A 19062-nucleotide genomic window follows, 5' to 3' on the forward strand; every position below is an offset into this window, starting at 1 on the left:
GAAACTATGCCTCGTATTCTCAAAACAGTAAACACAAATCCATAGCGTCTCACCCAGTTCCCCAAAACATCCTATTTCAGGTCAAAATGAAGCTTTACACTCAAAACCATTCACTCTTGCTGAAAAACCAAACTTTGCCCTCAGACAGGACACGCAAGCCCTCAAAATCACACACACTACAACATAGTCTAACACACTGGTGCAATAAATTCAAAACAACATTTCCAAAACTGGTAAGTGTCATAGATTTTTCCCTAAACCTAACTAAGTCCTATCTCATCTGACCTAAGTCTACCGGGGCCGTCTCCAATCGACGATCCCTAACGTCTCCAATCAACACTTAATAAATACCTGGGCTGTCTCCAATCGACGATCCCTAACGTCTCTAATCGACGCTTAATATATAGTCTACTTGCTTCCCTAACTAGCTTTCTTCCTGCGCAGGAATAATTGACAAACAGACCTTAGCAAATGTCCTTTAAATGCTTTAATCATGACCAGGAGATCTTCCCGAGCAGTTCTCAGGGAATCTCTCCCAAGGAGCAAGGCCGGAGGATCTCAGACAAATTCCATTGAGAATCCCACCAGCTAAAAGAATACAACAGTTTTTATAGAATAACAAGGTATGGCAAAAAAATTTCATAGACAAACCCTGCTGTTACCAGGTAAAGCAAACTTTGTTTTAATGATTACTTCATTGTTAATCACAAGGTTCAAATTTAGTCATGTCTAGTTTCAATTCCCAAATGTGTTATTTTTACACTCACACAACCAAAGTAAAAAGGGGTATGGCAACACAATATACAACATTCAAAAACACAGGACAGAACGTTTTAGTACATTGTGTTTCAAAGTGTTATCATGTTAGGCCTAAAAAGAGAAGTAACATTAGATGTTAGAAACATGGTTAGTTTAATATACAGTTTACTATTTTTTCTATTAAAAATCTACCACATAAGTTATGTTGCTTGTGGTTTTCCCGCTCACAAACCTTTTTACATGAACACAAAAGACACAACCAATGGATACATGGGCACATTTTTATTCATTCATGTACTACACAGTTCAACACACACACACAAAAAAAACAAATTGGTGGAAATGACTGGATTTTCCTGTTTTACTCTTCTTCTTTCTTTTTTTTAACAGTTTTTCTCGATTGTTTACACACATTTTCTGAAAGCATGCCTCATATTCTCAGAACTCTACACACAAATCCCAAAAAACGCACACAATGGGCAAAACCCCTCAATTCTCCTGCAAAATGAAACTTTACATTCAAAACAATGTTATTTCTTCTCAAAATGGTATTTTGTTTTCAAATGACACACACAAACCATCATATGAATAGACATTTATAAGAACCAGTTGAACACTGATGTGCTCAATGTAAAACACTATGATGAATGGAAAACACTTCTTCTCCATTCATCATAATGACTTAGGCCTTTTTTTGTTCAGTGTTACACTTACTACAGACAGTACATACATAAGTGTGTTGTAAAATATTTGAGAATATTGTTTTTATACTCAGAACACACAAATACATGGTAACAAATATTTTATTTTTCCCACAAAAACAAAGTACACAGTGTACATCCCAACCAACACAAAGTTGTACATACAGTGGTCTACATACAAAACAACAGAAGAATTTACTGTATACAGTTACAGTAAAAAAATTAAATAAAAATCCAATGTTGGCATCCATTGCTCCATTGAAGAGCTCACCTGTTGCCCTTTTATGCTAAAGCTCTGATTGCTAATTGTAAAACTGTGTGACGGGTGTTTGCCCATGTGATGAGTCAGTGCATATTTGAATGGCAGTGTGTTCCTTGTGAAAACAAGAGATTTTCTGCATGAAAATTGTGCCAAAAGCAGAGAATTGTGTGTAGTGTTTTGAAAAAAGTGTGTTTTAGAAGTACAATTTGAGTGTAAAGCAGGAATTGTGCTTGTAGTTTAGCAGAATTGGTTCAGGGGGTTGGTGAATGAGTTACATGTTGTGGTCATTGTGTCTCAAGTACCAGAAAATGTGTGTAAACAATTGAGAAAAACTGTAACTCTCTCCTCTATTTTTTTTTTTTTTTTTAATATATATTTACTTAAGATGTGTGTGACCATCATATGACAATAAAAGAGCACACACAAACCTTATTCTAATATGGAATTGTATTGGAATGGTAAAGAATGTTGGTACGTGACAGGAAGGCCTCCACACAAGGATACAATATGATGAACAAGTCTAAGAATGTTCCACATATGGTTGAAATACCATCATTGGCCTAGAAAGATAACATTCTGGGAGTCAAGACTATAAAGGAGAAAGGATGCCCTCCCTTCACTGTCACACTCTGCAGCCACTCTGTGTGACTGTACGACTACTGGCCTTTTCTTGCAAGAAAATAAACCTCATCAAAGACTATTGGAAATGTTTGTCTCTTATTCAGTGATAGAATTTTGTTTGCCACCACACCTACCTGAAGGTTCTCGAGGCGACGGTAAAGCGACTCAAATTTGGCCTTACTCGTAGCCCAGCCTCCCTCATAGTCATACCATTGACTAAGACATGGGCAACTAGAGTGGCTTGAATTTCATCTGAGACTGCTTGTCTTCTTGCCCTTGCCCTTCCTCCTCCTCCTTATTCCTCCTCGATCTCTTCCTTCATGTCTTTCTGGATCCATTGTTCCAAAACTCAATAAACTGAGTTGGGCCCTTTTATCTATCTATTGAAGGATCTGATTGATGCGTGTTACATTTTGACTCTTAGTGTTTCCACTTGGGTAATTGTGTGCGAACTGAGCTGAAGCTGTGCTGACTTGAGTGAACAATATTGAATGTTAGTGCTTTCTAAATGACAACATGGTCTAGGCAATGAGAAATGAAGGGATTTGTGTGTAGAGTTTTGCAGTGACAGTTCAACAAATCTGACTCATGTGTCAAAACAGGGAATAGTGTTTATAGTTTAGGGAAATTGATGTGCGTTTTGATAAATTACATTATGGTTTTGAAATTTTAGTTCAAAAGCCTGTTTATAGTGTTTAAGCAATTGAGAAAAACTGTAATATCTGTGGAAAAAGAGGCCTAAAATCAGTCAGATCCAAAAAGAAATACAAAACCTGTGCTTAACAAAAGAAAACGAGCTGACAAATATTTGGTAACAATATAGAATATTGAGAGATTTACATGCAATTTTATGTAGGCAGGTCATTTTTGACCCAGATCATTTTTGACCCAATTGTGACTTTGTGCCATTTTGGTTAACTTCATGGTTAAACATTAAAGCACACAAGTGTAATAAATTGTAAAGAATATTTTATAATTGTATACATTTTGCCAAAATTATACTTTTAAATAATGGTTTTTTTTTTTTTTTTTTTTTGTCAAAAGATGAGGTGCATAAATTCAATTTAATGAGGCCTGCGGTCAGTCAGATCCAAAAAAATAATTACAAAACCTGTGCTAAATGAAAGAAAACGAGCTGACAAAAAGACTGAATCCAGTATTTAGAGATAACATGAGCTGTGTCCCAATTCAGCAGCTGCACCCTTCAAAGGCCATATTCAAAGGCTGGTTGTGTCATTGCGGCACGACGATTCAAAAGCGACTCCAAATGCGGGGAAACAAGACAGTGGAACGATGTCATGTCAAACACTCCGGAGACGACCCTGTATGATGTACCACACGCCAGCCAGAAAATAAATACCAGGGTCTCTATTGTGGCACCCCATTCGTGTCACCGTTCACTACTCTACAGGTCCAGCAGCACTCTCAGGGCCTCCCTGCTCAGCTGGAAATCAGGCTGTGTCACAGTCATTAAAAAAAACTGTCCAGCACTGGCACGTTCAGGTTTATCCTGAAGTACAGGGGTCTGGTCTGATTTAGGGAAACAAAGAAAAGAGAATTTGTTTAGAGCTATGACAAAGTAATTGTTGGAAGATATATTGTGATACTTTAGTAAACTACTTTTAGTAAGTATTAATGGCACATTGGGGAAAAACTACTAGTCATATTTAAAACCTTATGTACAAGTGTTATCTTGCATACTGTAATGTACTTAAGGTATCAAGAGTAAAAGTAAAGGTATGTATTCTACAGAAAAAACAAACAAAAAAAAACTCCTTGTCAGGGTTTTTATATATGATGTTTTTGCATTATTATTACTGCTTCTAGTTTAAATTTAACAACCTTCAACATTTTCAGTTCATTAAAAGTACTTTATTGTTAAGTAGTTTACTATACAACAATGCATCATATTGTAAAATACCATGTTTTTGTAGTGTTGCTGTCCTGCTGTGAGTGAAAAAACCCTCAGTACTCCACATTTGTACGTGGATACTTAACGAATGTACTTCCTTACAGTCAACCACAGGCTATTTTGAAAATGAAACGAGCACAATTTATTGTCACAATATTAAGGAATTGTTGCTAACTGCAGCTGCGTCCCATATCAAAGGCTGCATCCGAAGGTCTAGCCTAGAGAGGACTGTTCTTGTTGCCTTAGCAGCTGTGACAGCTGCCGATGACGAGCGAGAGTAACATTTGTACTGGATTGGTTTAAAAAAAAAAAAAGTATATTTGACTTTATTTATTTATTGTGTTCTGTTTTTATGCTTCAACTGCGTAAAAACAAAACAAGATGAAAACATGCCTAAATATGTTCACCATGGTCAAGAGAATAAACTCTCAACATTTGAACTGCTTTATGTGTATTTTGTATTTTCATGAGTATCATTACATTACTCAAGTAAACCCAATACTTATCTAAATTTTAAAGTGTACTCCAGCAATCAAGGACGCAGCTTCTGAATTGGGATGCAGCAAACCAGTTTACCTTCCCTGGCCACGGTCTTGACCAAGCCGGAGATACATCACTCGCCAGCGCCGGGGATGAAACATCCCCACCATCTCCTCCAGTAAAATATAAAACATAAAAATAAAAATTACCAATTCTCTCTCCCATATCATTTTAGAATGCCGTGTAGGATGGCAGCTGTCCTCTCGCACCATTGCTAGGTGACAGATTCATGATCGGGAACACCTGGTGGTGCAATTACAAATGCTACGTGAAAGACGAGAGAGGACCAGGCCTGGACTTTATGTTGAGTTTTAAGTAAAGCTGCCGCCTTTACTTTCGTTTTGTTGTTTATTTAACATTATTAAAGTTTGTGAACTTCGCCGGTTCCCGCCTCCTTCTTCCCATAACAACATACCTTTACTACATCCACCTATTGGTCGAAAGTGATAAACCATTAAATAATATTAGTATTGACTGAATATATGATTTTTCATCTTAATGCTCTTAATTTAATGTTTAACTTAATGTCTTTAATTGCTCGTTGTTGCAGTTGATCTGAGGCTCCCATGATGGCATGACCAATCTTGCCTTCTTTATGCTTGGCCCCTTAATTGCTGCTTGCAGCTATATTTATTATTACTATTATTGTAGAGAAGTCTATCCCTTTAATTGCACTTTCATGTTTCACCACTAGAGGGCACATGTCTTTCACTTTACTGATACCAATACAACATTCCCTTTAAGACCCGCTTTATACACCACACGCGCTGGGTCATGGCGAGCATCCGAACTTTAAAGCTGTGTGCATTTGTGAAGAAAAGGAAGTGTATTTCTTATTTTCATGTCAAAACGTGCACGTTAATAATGTTGTTGATATTATTATGATGTTGTATTAATCTTGTAAGTTTGTATGTGCACCAGATGACGTTATTTGATAATCTATGTCAGAAAGCTAACGTGCTAGTTCCTCAGACATGTTATAATGTGTTGTCATATTAACATTTAATTGAGCTGTTTGCCATTTTACGATTTTTTTGACATGCTACACTATTATAATTGTGGAATTTTCAGCAAATTGTTGATTGTTTATCTTTTATGTTCAGTTTGAAAATGTATAATATTTGTAGCAATTTAACAATGACTGTAATATTCGTTTATGTCTAATTTGTACTATTTTCCTTTATTTCAAACCACACAGACATACACACGTTATTTATGTGCCCAACATATTAAAGTTTTTTGAATGTAACTCTCCGAGCCCTTACTCTCTTACCTGAGGGCACCAGTCTTCAAGGACTATCCGAGCAATCCAGAGGTTACACCTCTACAATTATTATTATTGTTCCTACATATGAACTTCTTTACAAACATTTTTAATGGATTTTCTTGTGGATTAGAAGGAGCAGATAGTAAAAGAAATGTATCATCAAGTGCCCTGCGTGCATGAAATCTTCCAGTTTGGTTAAACCGTTCTCATGTATGCTGGACACTTGATTTTCTTTTCACTATCTGTTCCATCTCATCTTTGAACGACCTCTTTAACCCTTGTGCTGCTTCAAAACAATTTACATAATTTGGTGTTCCGGTTTAAAAATGGCTGGCCTTTTAAAATTGCTTGTAAGTCTCTCATGTTATCTCTAAATATTGGATTCAGTCTTTTTGTCAGCTCATTTTATTTCATTTAGCACAGGTTTTGTATTTCTTTTTTTTTTTTTTTTTTGGATCTGACTGACCACAGGCCTCATTAAATATTATTTAAAAGTATAATTTAGGCAAAAGTTTATAAAATTATAAAATATTCTATACAATTTATTAAAAATGACCGGCCGACCTAAAAATGCTTGTAATCCTTTCAAATTGCTATATTATTACCAAATATTTGTCAACTGGATTTCTTTCATTCAGCACAGGTTTTGTATTTCTTTTTGGATCTGACTGCTTTTTAGGCCTCTTCTTCCACAGATATTAATTTCATCCTATTCTGAAGTGCATCAAACATCCATCTAACATTACCACACACTGTTAAGTTTTAGTCCACTTACATTAAAACAACCAGAGGGTTAAGTAAGTCGCTTTGGATAAAAGTGTCTGCTAAATGTCAGTACAGATAAAAAAGCATAATAATAGCTGATCCATGTACAGTAAAGTACAGTGACAGCTGTGCAAAATTCAGACTGAAATTGTCCTTCAGTCATCATCATCTGACAGGTCAGTTGGCATTAGTCTTTAAGAAACTGACCATGATAAATCCAAAGATTGAGTTTTATTATTAGACTATTTTAAAAACACCCTTTTGGCAAGCAAATTTCACTGCAATAATGTTTTATTAGCACAAACAATTAAAATGAATCAGAAATTGACTTAACTAGGCCCAAATGCTCCTGTCTACACAACAATGAACCTTATATCACATGCTTTGTAGAGGCCTATAGTAAACTTGATTCACATTAGCATGTAGATTTCTCATGATGTACGAAGTTATTATATAATGACCTTGATTTTATTAAGTTGAAGAGTGCTTTAATTTCAGAACAGTACATCATTTAGAAATTAAGAAAATTTGAGGGCTAAAATTGAGATTTCACAAACGTGCATTTAAACGTAGTAATTTATTCAACACTGTAATCATGTTTTCTTCATCCACTTCATTCCAATGCAATATAAATTTACCTGGATGGTCTTTTTCAAATATAACAACAGGAGAATTAATGCATTTACTCTTAAATTCTTTCATTCGATAACTATTACCTCAATAACCAAACCAAACAAGAATTAAACTAAAGCTTTCTTTAACTTGTCATTTTCACTGAATAACAAAAAAACAGCTTTGGATGAAACACGGATCAAATTAGTTTAGAATATCCACCAATTTACAACACTTTTTTTCTACATTTACCATATTTAGTTTTGAATGTGATATTCGCAACAGATTCTAAAACATCTGAAGCACTTTTTTGAAATGTAGGGTCGGGCATTTTTTAATGTTATTTTATTATTTGTTATATGTATGGACATTTATTTCAGTTTAGACCACTTCTATTACTGATTGGTATCAGGATGTTTCAACCACTAACAAAAAGTGTTTTTCAAAAAAAAAATGTGCCTACCCTACCTTTAAAGAGAAAATGTGTGGCTCTTAAAAAGAGACGTTCGAATCAGGTGAGAGAAGTAGTGAGATGAAATGGAAAGTAGCTGTTTAAACCATGAAAACCTTCAAAGTTAAAAAAAACCTGAGGAAAAAAATAATAATAATTCATACATCTAAGAAAAAGATCAAATATCAGAATATGCAATTTTCAACCGTTTTAACAGCAACAAACAACAGAAACTCTTTAAATGGATAGGGTGGGTGGCTCTTAAAAGAGCCTTTGTGGTAGCTGAAATCTTCAGATCCCGCTTTACTTCGAGCTGGTGTATTTGGTGACGGCCTTTGTGCCCTCGGACACGGCGTGTTTGGCCAGCTCTCCGGGCAGCAGCAGACGCACGGCGGTCTGGATCTCTCTAGAGGTGATGGTGGAGCGCTTGTTGTAGTGCGCGAGGCGAGACGACTCACCGGCGATGCGCTCGAAGATATCGTTGACGAAGGAGTTCATGATGCCCATCGCCTTGGAGGAGATGCCGGTGTCAGGGTGAACCTGCTTCAAGACTTTATAGACATAGATAGCATAGCTCTCCTTCCTGGACTTTCTGCGCTTCTTTCCTCCCTTACCGGCGGTCTTGGTGACGGCCTTCTTTGAACCCTTCTTAGGCGCGGACTTCGCTGGTTCAGGCATGATGATGAGTAATCAGAAAACTGACGAATCAGTGTAAAATCCAGTGCGATACAGAGGCATTTATTCGCTCCTTATGTTAATTTTCAAAGAGATTCGAGAATCTGCTGATTGCCTGTTTTCATAGGCCAAACCCATAAACTCGTATTTCATTGGACAACTCAAAGAATCACGAGAGGAACAAGTGCCAATCACGAACGGTTAAATGATAGCCCCTCCTACCGCCAAATGTTTGAGTGACACGTCACAGGACACCGTTTCCTTTGTTAATTTCCCGCTATTTTCGTTTTGATAAATTTTTTAAGAAAAAGCCAAATATTACGCATGATCGTGTAATCTGAAAAGTCCTTTTTGAAGGGAATTAATAATAGCAACGATAAAATTCCTTTAAAAACAGCTTTGTATACCAGAAAGTCTCTAAAAGCCCCTTTACCGCTGACGTTTCACTTTTATTTTCACCATTTTCTCTTTTTTTCTTGTTTCTGTAAATCACTTTAAAGTCCAATAGGTGGTGAATCTATAGGAAATGTGCTTCTGAAAGAAAAGTTTATAGAACTCAAATTTTTGTGCGACTTTAATGCAATTATACAGTGAACCTTATGTGACCCTGGACCACAAAACATGTATACATCATATGAAAGCTGAATAAATAAGCTTTCCATTGATGTATGGTTTGTTAGGATAGGACAATATTTGGCAGGATACAACTATTTGAACATCTGGAATCTGAGGGTGCAAAAAAAATTTTAAACATTGAGAAAATCACCTTTAAATTTGTCCATTTATGTTCGCGATTGTGCTGCATTCACTCACAAAAATAAGTGTTTTATATTATGGTAAGAAACTTAGAAAATATCTTCATAGAACATGATCTTAATATTTTAATGATTTTTGCCATAATAGAAAAGTCTATAATTTTGACCCATACAACGTATTGCTGGCTTTTTCCACAAATATACCCGTGCTACTAGTGACTGATTTTGTGGTCTAGAGTAACATATTCAGTCAAATCTATCCTGCAGAATTATTTTTCAGAAAGAAAAAAATTAAAACTGTATCGTTTACTTTCAAGCAAAGCATGAATCATTAACACTGATGTGGTGTGGCAAAACTCTTTAAATGAAAGTGTGTGTGGCTCTTAAAAGAGCCGTTGGGTTTGTGTGGTTTCTCCTGGTTTCAGGCGTTTATCCGCCGAAGCCGTACAGGGTGCGTCCCTGTCTCTTCAGCGCGTACACAACATCCATGGCGGTGACGGTCTTTCTCTTGGCGTGCTCGGTGTAGGTGACGGCATCGCGGATGACGTTCTCCAGGAACACCTTCAACACTCCGCGGGTCTCCTCGTAGATCAGACCGGAGATGCGCTTGACGCCACCACGGCGAGCCAGACGACGAATGGCGGGTTTGGTGATTCCCTGGATGTTATCGCGCAAAACTTTACGGTGACGCTTAGCGCCTCCTTTCCCAAGTCCTTTACCGCCTTTGCCTCTTCCAGACATATTTCACTCACTCCAGTCAAACGATAACAAGATATGTACGTTCAGCGTTGCAAAGAGGCCTTTTATATTTACTTACAGGACCTGATAGAAACCAAGACCGCGTCACAAGGCGCAAAACGCCCCTCCCCTCAATGTAGTTCCAGCACAAAACAATGTGGTTCATCCCAAACCATAATCAAACGAGGCCTGTCCGACTTCTTTCATGTTTTATAAGATTTATTTGATTTGATGAAGAGGATGTTATAATATCATCATGTAATATACAGAGATACTGAATGGTAATGAAATGTGCTAATCTAGAAGTACAGTATAGTACATTTTGTATTAGACAATTCGGATATATTTGCAGAATATAAATGATTTCAGGCCTCAGTGATTTAAACTGTACGTCTACATTTAGCTGAACTTGCACCCGTATAAGAGTAATCTCTAAAGTTGGCATTGAACTTGCGCTAAAAGTTTCAAAACAGACCATGCCACTATTAGGGAGTAGCTGGAAGAAAAGAGATGGAAAAAACAACCACTGTAGTCTTGTTTGGGGAAAACTGTTTGAAGATGAAAAAAAGCTTTAGTAAATATGAAGATACATTTCTAGCTCCTTTGAAACTATCCACAACATTGGAATCTGAGTGCGCAGTTTATTTGTGTGATTCTCACTCTGTACAACTGACATCACAGTATTCAAGTAAAATAAAAAGAACATAGATCTATGCAAACATTGAAATACATAACCGCTTATGTCTAAGTAGTTTGTAATAGGATTAGGATTAACTTAGATTTATAGTAATGGTAACTGATGATTCAGAGAACGGTGACCCAGAGAGTATTAATGCAATGCGTGAAAGCAACTTTCTACTCCTATTGAGTCAAACTGGAAATGATCTCGTTCAGTGCAGTTTTGGTGGCTCTTAAAAGAGCCGTTGTGGGTTGACGCAGACGCGGGTTTAAGCGCGCTCTCCGCGGATGCGGCGGGCCAGCTGAATATCTTTGGGCATGATAGTGACCCTTTTGGCGTGGATGGCGCACAGGTTGGTGTCCTCGAACAGACCGACCAAATAAGCCTCGCTGGACTCCTGCAGGGCCATGACAGCGGAGCTCTGGAAGCGCAGGTCCGTCTTGAAGTCCTGAGCGATTTCTCTCACCAGCCGCTGGAAGGGCAGTTTGCGGATCAGCAGCTCGGTGGACTTCTGATAGCGGCGGATCTCCCGCAGAGCCACGGTCCCGGGCCGGTAGCGGTGAGGCTTCTTGACGCCGCCGGTGGCCGGAGCGCTCTTACGGGCGGCTTTAGTAGCGAGCTGCTTCCTCGGGGCTTTACCACCGGTGGATTTACGAGCGGTCTGCTTGGTTCTGGCCATTGTTGCGGTCTTTCTCTCTGTCCTGCTTGCGCTGGAAGGAAATGCTGCTATACGTTATACACCCGCTTTTAAAGCATTGTACCGTCACGAGCTCATAGTGTCGCGATGATGCAGACCTTGTGATTGGCTAATACGTGACGTCTGCGGATGAGTGCCAGCCAATGACTGCGCGTTTCCACTTTTCAAACAAGTGGAAGGTTTCCCGCTCGAGCTGCTTTTGTTCTGTTGAATACTTCATATACATCAAACAGTGTATAACATCTCCCTGGTCTTTATACTCACACTGTTGTATTTATTTGTTCTGAAATACTCGCCTTAGTTCCCAGTGATTGTGCAGATCTCGGATTAGAACAAGATCACATTACAGTCTGTATAAAAGCACAGCAGCGAGACACACTAGGATTTCCATCCGTCCTGTAAAATAGGGGATCAAAGACCCAGAGTAACATTGACCAATTTCTGTTACCATGAAGCCGAGATGTATATTGCTTTTTATTTTGGATGTTTATTAAAATCTTCAATACATTGTCAGAGCTTGGTAGACCAACTATATTTTAATATTAAGGCAGATGGGTTGGGTGATAAACACACATATGGGGATCATCATCGTGTTTATGACAAACACACACACCTGCGACCCGTAATCGTCGATGATGCAGAGTTTATTGGTTTAATGGGTAATTTTCTCCCTCAACCAAACACCTTTATAGTGTTTATAAATATTACCAATGAAAAACACTCTCTATCAGATAAAATTGGTGGCTCTTAAAAGAGCCTTTTGGTCTAAAACAAACTTGACTGCACTTATTTAGATTTAGAGGGCTTCTCGGTCTTCTTGGGCAGCAGCACGGCCTGGATGTTGGGCAGCACGCCGCCCTGAGCGATGGTCACTCGACCCAGAAGTTTATTAAGCTCCTCGTCGTTACGCACCGCCAACTGCAGGTGACGGGGGATGATGCGGGTCTTCTTGTTATCCCGAGCGGCGTTTCCAGCCAACTCCAGGATCTCAGCAGTCAAATACTCGAGCACCGCCGCCAGATAAACAGGAGCTCCGGCACCTACGCGCTCGCCGTAGTTTCCTTTGCGGAGAAGCCTGTGAACACGGCCAACGGGGAACTGCAGTCCAGCCCTAGAGGAACGAGTCTTTGCCTTCGCTCTGGCTTTACCACCGGTTTTGCCTCTTCCACTCATTTTTATTTTCTGAATTTCAGATATTACAATTTCCAAAGCCAAAGCGAAAAGAATGAGTACCCATTTCTCCACTTACTGCCTTTAAAGGTGAATGCAGGTCGCCCATTGGTTTGGAGTCTATAAAGATTCAAACCAATCACTGGCCTTCGCTCCAAAGCCCAACCCCCTATTCTAGCGGGAATAATTATGCACTAAATAAGTATGTATCAAGTATTTGTGACCATCAAGACAAAAGAGCTGAAGCTATTGAAATATTTGTGATAGAAAATTAATGAAAATGCTTAACAGATGTTTAGGGAATTAATATTAATTCAACAATGTATTTTTTCTGTGCACACAGTTAATATGTGTAAAAAGGAAATTGAACTAAAATGGTGAAATAACGATTTAAACAAGCTTTTCAAATAATTCACATCAATATCAACATGCTACTAGGATTTGATACACACACTTTATAACATGTTTATATGCACACCATATAACATCTATATATATGGATATTATACACTGTTCCTACCAAAAGTACTACACATTTCAAACACTATATTCTGATATATAGTATCAGTATCTGGCCTTCTGATACTATATTATATATTATGTTTCTAATGTAATATTGGAGTATTATCACCGCCCATATAGCCGGATGTGGGGTTGTTTTTATTGTCACAATTATCCATCCTTAGTCTCTACACACATAAATGGAGAGTTTTCACAAATTTGTGCAGGTCAAATTGGTGAAGGTGTATGTGGCCTCTATAACAGCATTCCACGCACACGTTGATAATTGCCCAGTAGGTAGAAATTACATAGTGTTACGATTCTTAAAGGAACACACCGACTTTTTGGAACTTTAGCTTATTCACCATATCCCCCAGAGTTAGATAAGTCCATACATACGCTTCTCATCTCTGTGCGTGCCGTAACTCTGTCTGACGCGCCCACCGCTAGCCTAGCTTAGCACAAATACAGGAGATAAACGGCTCCAGCTAGCATACTGCTCCCAATAAGTGAGAAAATAACACCTACATTTTCCTATTTACATGTTGTGATGTGTATAGTCACAGCGTATACAAATAACAAGGTCACATGAGACACAGCCATCTTCTAACTGTATACATACTAGGAACTATATTCTCAGAAGGCGAAGCACTGCTACTTGGGCGGAGATACAACTCTTTTGACCGAGTAGCCTGTTAAATATACTTTTTTTACATAGTTTTTTTTTATACAGTCTTATGAAACTTACATGTTTGAAAATATTGATTCGAATATTGATATAAAACAGATATGTTTCTAATTCTATGTATCTGAATTTTTGTGTAGGCTAGTCCACTGAAAGTGTACATAGGAATTTACTTTAATTCTACTTTACTCTTTCCCCACCATTGACTGAATTTTCCAGCTATCCATGTTTTCACTGTTATACGGTAGGGGACGCTATGACACATCTTCTAGTACAGAATCTCCGGATCAAAACACAGAGGGGAAGCTGAAGCTGAAACTAGTGATAGAAGATTGCTCACTCAAATGTAAAATAACGTGATCATCAAACATTAAACAACATGTAAATCAAAACTGCTTAATGTTACCAAATGAAATGAAGCGTAACCCATTAAGAGAAAATGACTGTGAAGCTTTGGGGTTGTTGGACTCGATCTACGCCATCTGTGTTTTGATCATAGTTCTGAATCTGATCACGGCGTAGTCTTTAACAAAAATGTGATTTTATCAACGTTTTTGTTTAAAATGTTGCCTTTCCTTATGAAACTTACCGACATTTAAGTGTTGATTAAAAAGGATGCATGAAGCTAATAAAATGTTTATTAAAGTAGGCTACAGTTAAAGGTATTTTTCAAGTATAAAAAATAATATCTACATTTGAACATAGTACCGATACCGATTTCCACACCGATCCGCAAAGGGAAATGTCGTCACTTAAAGGGATAGTTCACCCAAAAATGAAAATTCTGTCTGTAAATTACTCACCCTCATGTTGTTCCAACCCCGTAAGACATTCGTTCATCTTCGGAACACAAATTAAGATATTTTTTATTAAATCTGACAGCTGGATCACTCCTCCATAGGCTTCTAAGGGATTGAAACTTGCTGGCCCAGAAAAGTTATGAAAGACATTGTTAATATAGTCCAAGTGACTACATTGGCTCAATCTTAAGTTTATCAAGCGACGAGAATACTTTTTGTGCGCAAAAAAAAAAAAAAAAAACTTTATTCAACTATTCATTTCCTTCTCTCTGGGCCTCGAGTGAGTTCACGTAGCAGCGCGTCTGTGTTGTACGTCACATGCATCACACACATGACCAGCGTCGGCCAATAGTGAGCCTACGTGTGACATACAACACAGAAGTGTGCACTGTTACACTAGGTGAACTCACTCGAGGCCCACAGAGAAGGAAATGAATAGTTGAATAAAGTCGTTATTTTTGTTTACTTTTTGCACACAAAAAGTATTCTCGTTAAAGCCTTACTTTCCATTTAGACTAAAGTGTAGCTTTCCTTGAGAGAAAGAACGTATTATCTTGATGTTTTGAGAGGACTCTCCTGTTTATAGTTAGAGCCTGGTCATTTCCAACCTTGAAAAAGCTGTGTGTCAGTGTGTGTTAATCTTTTTGGTTAAAGGTTAAGGAACAACTGGCATTATTGGAGGTTGACCGAGTTGTTGTTCAGGACATGTTGGCGCCCAGCAACGCAAATCTGCGACCTGGAAGGTCACGACGTGCCTAACTTCAGGGTCCGAGTGTCAGCTGCCTAATCGATGGAGATATGCTCCAGTCTATCTGTATATATGTGGAAAATTACTGTTTATCTATTTCTTAGCCAATGAGAATCATTCAACCTGAAGCAAGGATGTAGCTTAGACCTTAATTGGTGAAGGGTATAATTGCTGTGATCTTTTTAACTGTAACGGGGCGGCCTACAAACTCCTTGTGAGTCTTGAAGCTGACTTCTGCTGATGAAACTGCAAACTATCTTCAGTCAAACTTTTCTTCATATATTATAATTCTGACTCCAGGTCTTCATTTATAATATCTGGTTCCGGGTCTTTGACTGTAAATCCCGTTACAGCAGAATCTTTACTGCTGTCACTTTATTAAATGTATCAAGGGAAAAAGTTTTGAAAAATAGTTTTGCACTGTAAACAAAAATCATAATACAATACATAAATGAATGTTGAAGGGGGTGGATTGGAATCCACTGCTGCTTCAATGTATATGTAATGAGTTATTATAATCAAGTTATTAATCAATATTTTTCCTTCTAAATATCAAATGAGTTGAATGACTTCTCTGGAGATTTTACTTTGTTATAGAAGTTACCAGTGCTATTACTGAAATGTTATTTTCATGTATTCTTTAATGTCAGTATTTACATTTACATTTACATTTACATTTACATTTAGTCATTTAGCAGACGCTTTTATCCAAAGCGACTTACAAATTAGGACTAAATTAAGCGAGTCATCATGAAGAGGCAAAAACAACAGCAACACAAGAAGTGCTCAAAATACGAAGTTCAAGCATTATTCAGAGTAGCATAAGCCCGATAAGTGAGGTTTTAAAGGGAAAGGGTTTTTATTTATTTATTTTATTTTTTTATGAGGTTAAGTTGCTCACAGAAGAGATGGGTTTTCAGCTGTTTTTTGAATGTTGTCAGGGATTCTGCATTCCGGATGAGGGTGGGGAGAGTGTTCCACCAGCATGGAACTGTGAATGAGAATGTTCTGGAAAGTGATTTTGTGGCTTTCTGTGATGGAACCACGAGACGTCGCTCGTTGACTGATCGTAGGCGTCTGGTAGGGATGTAGGCTCATAGGAGTGAGTGAAAGTAGGAGGGAGCTGAGCCTGTGATAGATCTGTAAGCAAGCGTCAATGCCTTGAACTTGATGCGAGCAGCGAGAGGTAGCCAGTGCAGGGAGATGAACAGAGGAGTGACGTGGGCCCTCTTGGGCTCGTTGAAGATAAGACGAGCTGCAGCATTCTGGATCATCTGTAGAGGTTTGGTTGCACATGCTGGAAGTCCTGCCAGAAGAGCATTGCAGTAGTCAAGCCTAGAAATGACCAGGGCCTGGACGAGAAGTTGTGTTGCATGCTCAGTTAGGAAAGGCCTGATCTTCCTGATGTTGTGCAGTGCAAACCTGCATGATCGAGCTGTTTTTGAAATGTGATCTGTGAAGGTCAGCTGGTCATCAAACGTTACTCCAAGATTTCTGACCGACCTTGATGGGGTGATTGATGATGAATTTAGCTGAATCGTGAAGTCGTGCTGTAGAGACGGATTGGCAGGGAGGACGAGAAGCTCAGTCTTTGCCAGGTTGAGCTGCAGGTGATGTTCCTTCATCCATGTGGAGATGTCCGCCAGACAGCTTGAGACCCGTGCAGCTACTGTGGGATCATCTGGTTGAAATGAGAGGAAGAGCTGTGTGTCATCAGCATAGCAGTGGTAGGAAAAACCGTGTGCCTGTATAATGTGTCCCAGTGATGTAGTGTAGATGGAGAAGAGGAGGGGACCAAGAACTGAACCCTGGGGAACCCCTGTGGTCAGTTGATGTGCTCTGGATACCTCGCCTCTCCATGCGACCATGAAGGACCTACCTGTGAGATAGGACTCAAACCAGTGGAGTGAAGTTCCTGTGATGCCCAGTGATGAGAGGCTGGACATAAGGATCTGATGATTCACAGTGTCGAAGGCAGCAGACAGATCCAGGAGAATGAGGACTGAAGATTTGGAAGCAGCTTTTGCAATCCGTAGGGCTTCTGTGACCGACAGTAATGCAGTCTCAGTTGAATGCCCTTTCTTGAAGCCAGATTGGTTGACATCCAGCTGGTTGTTTAGAGACAAGAAGGATGTTACTTGGTTGAAAACAGCTCTTTCAAGTGTTTTCGCAATGAACGGTAGGAGAGAGATAGGTCTGCAATTCTCTACAAATGATGTGTTTAGTGTTGGTTTTTTAAGCAGTGGAGTAACCCGAGCCTGCTTGAAATTTGATATTTGATATTTGAATATTTTAATTAATGATATTTGATATTTGAGTATTTGATATTTGAATGCAGTAACAATGCTTGCCTATTTAGCCCGGCTTCCAGAAATGAAATAGGGACTGGTTTTGTGTTTGAGAAAGGTCTTCAACATGTTAAAACATATAGGGGTCATTGAAGCCAATAGTTTAAGGGACCATTTCTCAATTAAAGCTTTACTTTCCATTTAGACTAAAGAGAAATAACCTTCCTATCCTTGAGAGAAATAACTTATCTTAATGTTTTGAGAGGACTCTCCTGTTTATAGTTAGAGCCTGGTCATTTCCAACCTTGGAAAAGATGTGTGTCGGTGTGTGTGTTAGTCTTCTTGCTTACAGGTTAAGGAACCACTGGCATTGTTGGAGATTTACTGAGTTGTTATTCGGGACATGCTGGCACCCAGCCACCCAAATCTGCGACCTGGAAGGTCACGACGTGCCTGACTTCAGGGTCCGAGTGTCAGCTGCATAATCGATGGAGATATGCTTCAGTCTATCTGTATATGTGTGGAAAATTACTATGTTTATCTATTTCTTAGCCAATGAGAATCATTCAACCTGAAGCAAGGACGTAGCTTAGACCTTGGAAATGGTATAACTGCTGTGATCTTTGTAATTGTAAGCGGGGCGGCCTACGAACTCCTGTGTGAGTCTTGAAGCTGACTTCTGCTGATGAAACTGCAAACTATCTTCAGTAAAACTTTTCTTCAATTTTTTATAATTCTGACTCCGGGTCTTCTTTCGAACATCTGGTCCTTGGGTCCTAAACTGTTAACCCCTAACAATGTATAATTACAAATATGATCAAAACCAAGCATGTGGAGGACAAGACAATTCATTCTCAAACGAAATCTTGCATTACACTATATTGAGATGTGTTATGGAAATATGATCCCCAGAACAGCGCCACCCTCAGGTAACTGTATGTACCGACAGAGCATAGTGGACGTGGCATTACTTTATGATTTCATAAGTTATCAAATGAAAAAGGAAAACGTAGAGGGCTAGAAAAATTTGTTCTCTAACTAAATCATGCATTACTACATATTCTGAGGGTGGCGGTGTTCTGGCGATCATATTTCCATAATAACACAGAATATGCTCAATGACAGCAGCCACATCCGTTCTGCTCTTTCTGCGCCAAAGCTTGTTCTTGCTTAAAATCCTTTCAAGAGTGTGTTTGCTCAGAGCTATTCCATTGCGTTAAACAAATAAGCCAAGAATTACATCATTAATAGCTCAAACTACATTTAAAATGCGCTACTCCTTAATGCGTTTACAATTCATCCTTTATCGGGTCGCGTCAGATCAATGAGCAGCAAGTCATAATTTCGGCTTGGTATGCCAAAATTTCTACATGTGGCGGGAATGGGCTTCCATACAATTCTGACTTTTTCGCTCACAATTCTGAGAAGAAAAGTCA

At 38.7% G+C, this 19062-nt stretch overlaps 4 protein-coding genes across 4 annotated transcripts; all 4 read right to left on the reverse strand.

Moving 5' to 3' along the window:
• Positions 1–7385: 7385 nt before the first annotated feature.
• On the reverse strand, positions 7386–8608 carry LOC311070877 (histone H2B). The gene has a single exon (XM_084094973.1). It carries the CDS (start codon positions 8566–8568, stop codon positions 8194–8196), a length of 375 nt encoding a protein of 124 aa, XP_083951099.1. The 5' UTR covers positions 8569–8608; the 3' UTR covers positions 7386–8193.
• Positions 8609–9637: 1029 nt separating this feature from the next.
• LOC311070881 (histone H4) lies at positions 9638–10071 on the reverse strand. Its single transcript, XM_084094980.1, has one exon. The coding sequence runs from the start codon at positions 10059–10061 to the stop codon at positions 9750–9752; it is 312 nt and encodes a 103-aa protein (XP_083951106.1). The 5' UTR covers positions 10062–10071; the 3' UTR covers positions 9638–9749.
• An 816-nt stretch (positions 10072–10887) lies between these two features.
• On the reverse strand, positions 10888–11443 carry LOC311070873 (histone H3.2-like). The gene has a single exon (XM_084094969.1). The coding sequence runs from the start codon at positions 11414–11416 to the stop codon at positions 11006–11008; it is 411 nt and encodes a 136-aa protein (XP_083951095.1). The 5' UTR covers positions 11417–11443; the 3' UTR covers positions 10888–11005.
• Positions 11444–12076: 633 nt separating this feature from the next.
• Positions 12077–12621, reverse strand: LOC311070875 (histone H2A-like). The gene has a single exon (XM_084094971.1). It carries the CDS (start codon positions 12605–12607, stop codon positions 12221–12223), a length of 387 nt encoding a protein of 128 aa, XP_083951097.1. The 5' UTR covers positions 12608–12621; the 3' UTR covers positions 12077–12220.
• Positions 12622–19062: the final 6441 nt, after the last annotated feature.

The sequence above is a fragment of the Abramis brama genome (genome assembly GCF_963993115.1).
Source record: "Abramis brama genome assembly, chromosome: 20".
Lineage (NCBI taxonomy): Eukaryota > Metazoa > Chordata > Actinopteri > Cypriniformes > Leuciscidae > Abramis > Abramis brama.

Coding starts and splice junctions, on each gene's coding strand:
- LOC311070877 (XM_084094973.1), bottom strand. CDS start 8,568: ATGCCTGAACCAGCGAAGTCCGCGCCTAAGAAGGGTTCAAAGAAGGCC.
- LOC311070873 (XM_084094969.1), bottom strand. CDS start 11,416: ATGGCCAGAACCAAGCAGACCGCTCGTAAATCCACCGGTGGTAAAGCC.
- LOC311070875 (XM_084094971.1), bottom strand. CDS start 12,607: ATGAGTGGAAGAGGCAAAACCGGTGGTAAAGCCAGAGCGAAGGCAAAG.
- LOC311070881 (XM_084094980.1), bottom strand. CDS start 10,061: ATGTCTGGAAGAGGCAAAGGCGGTAAAGGACTTGGGAAAGGAGGCGCT.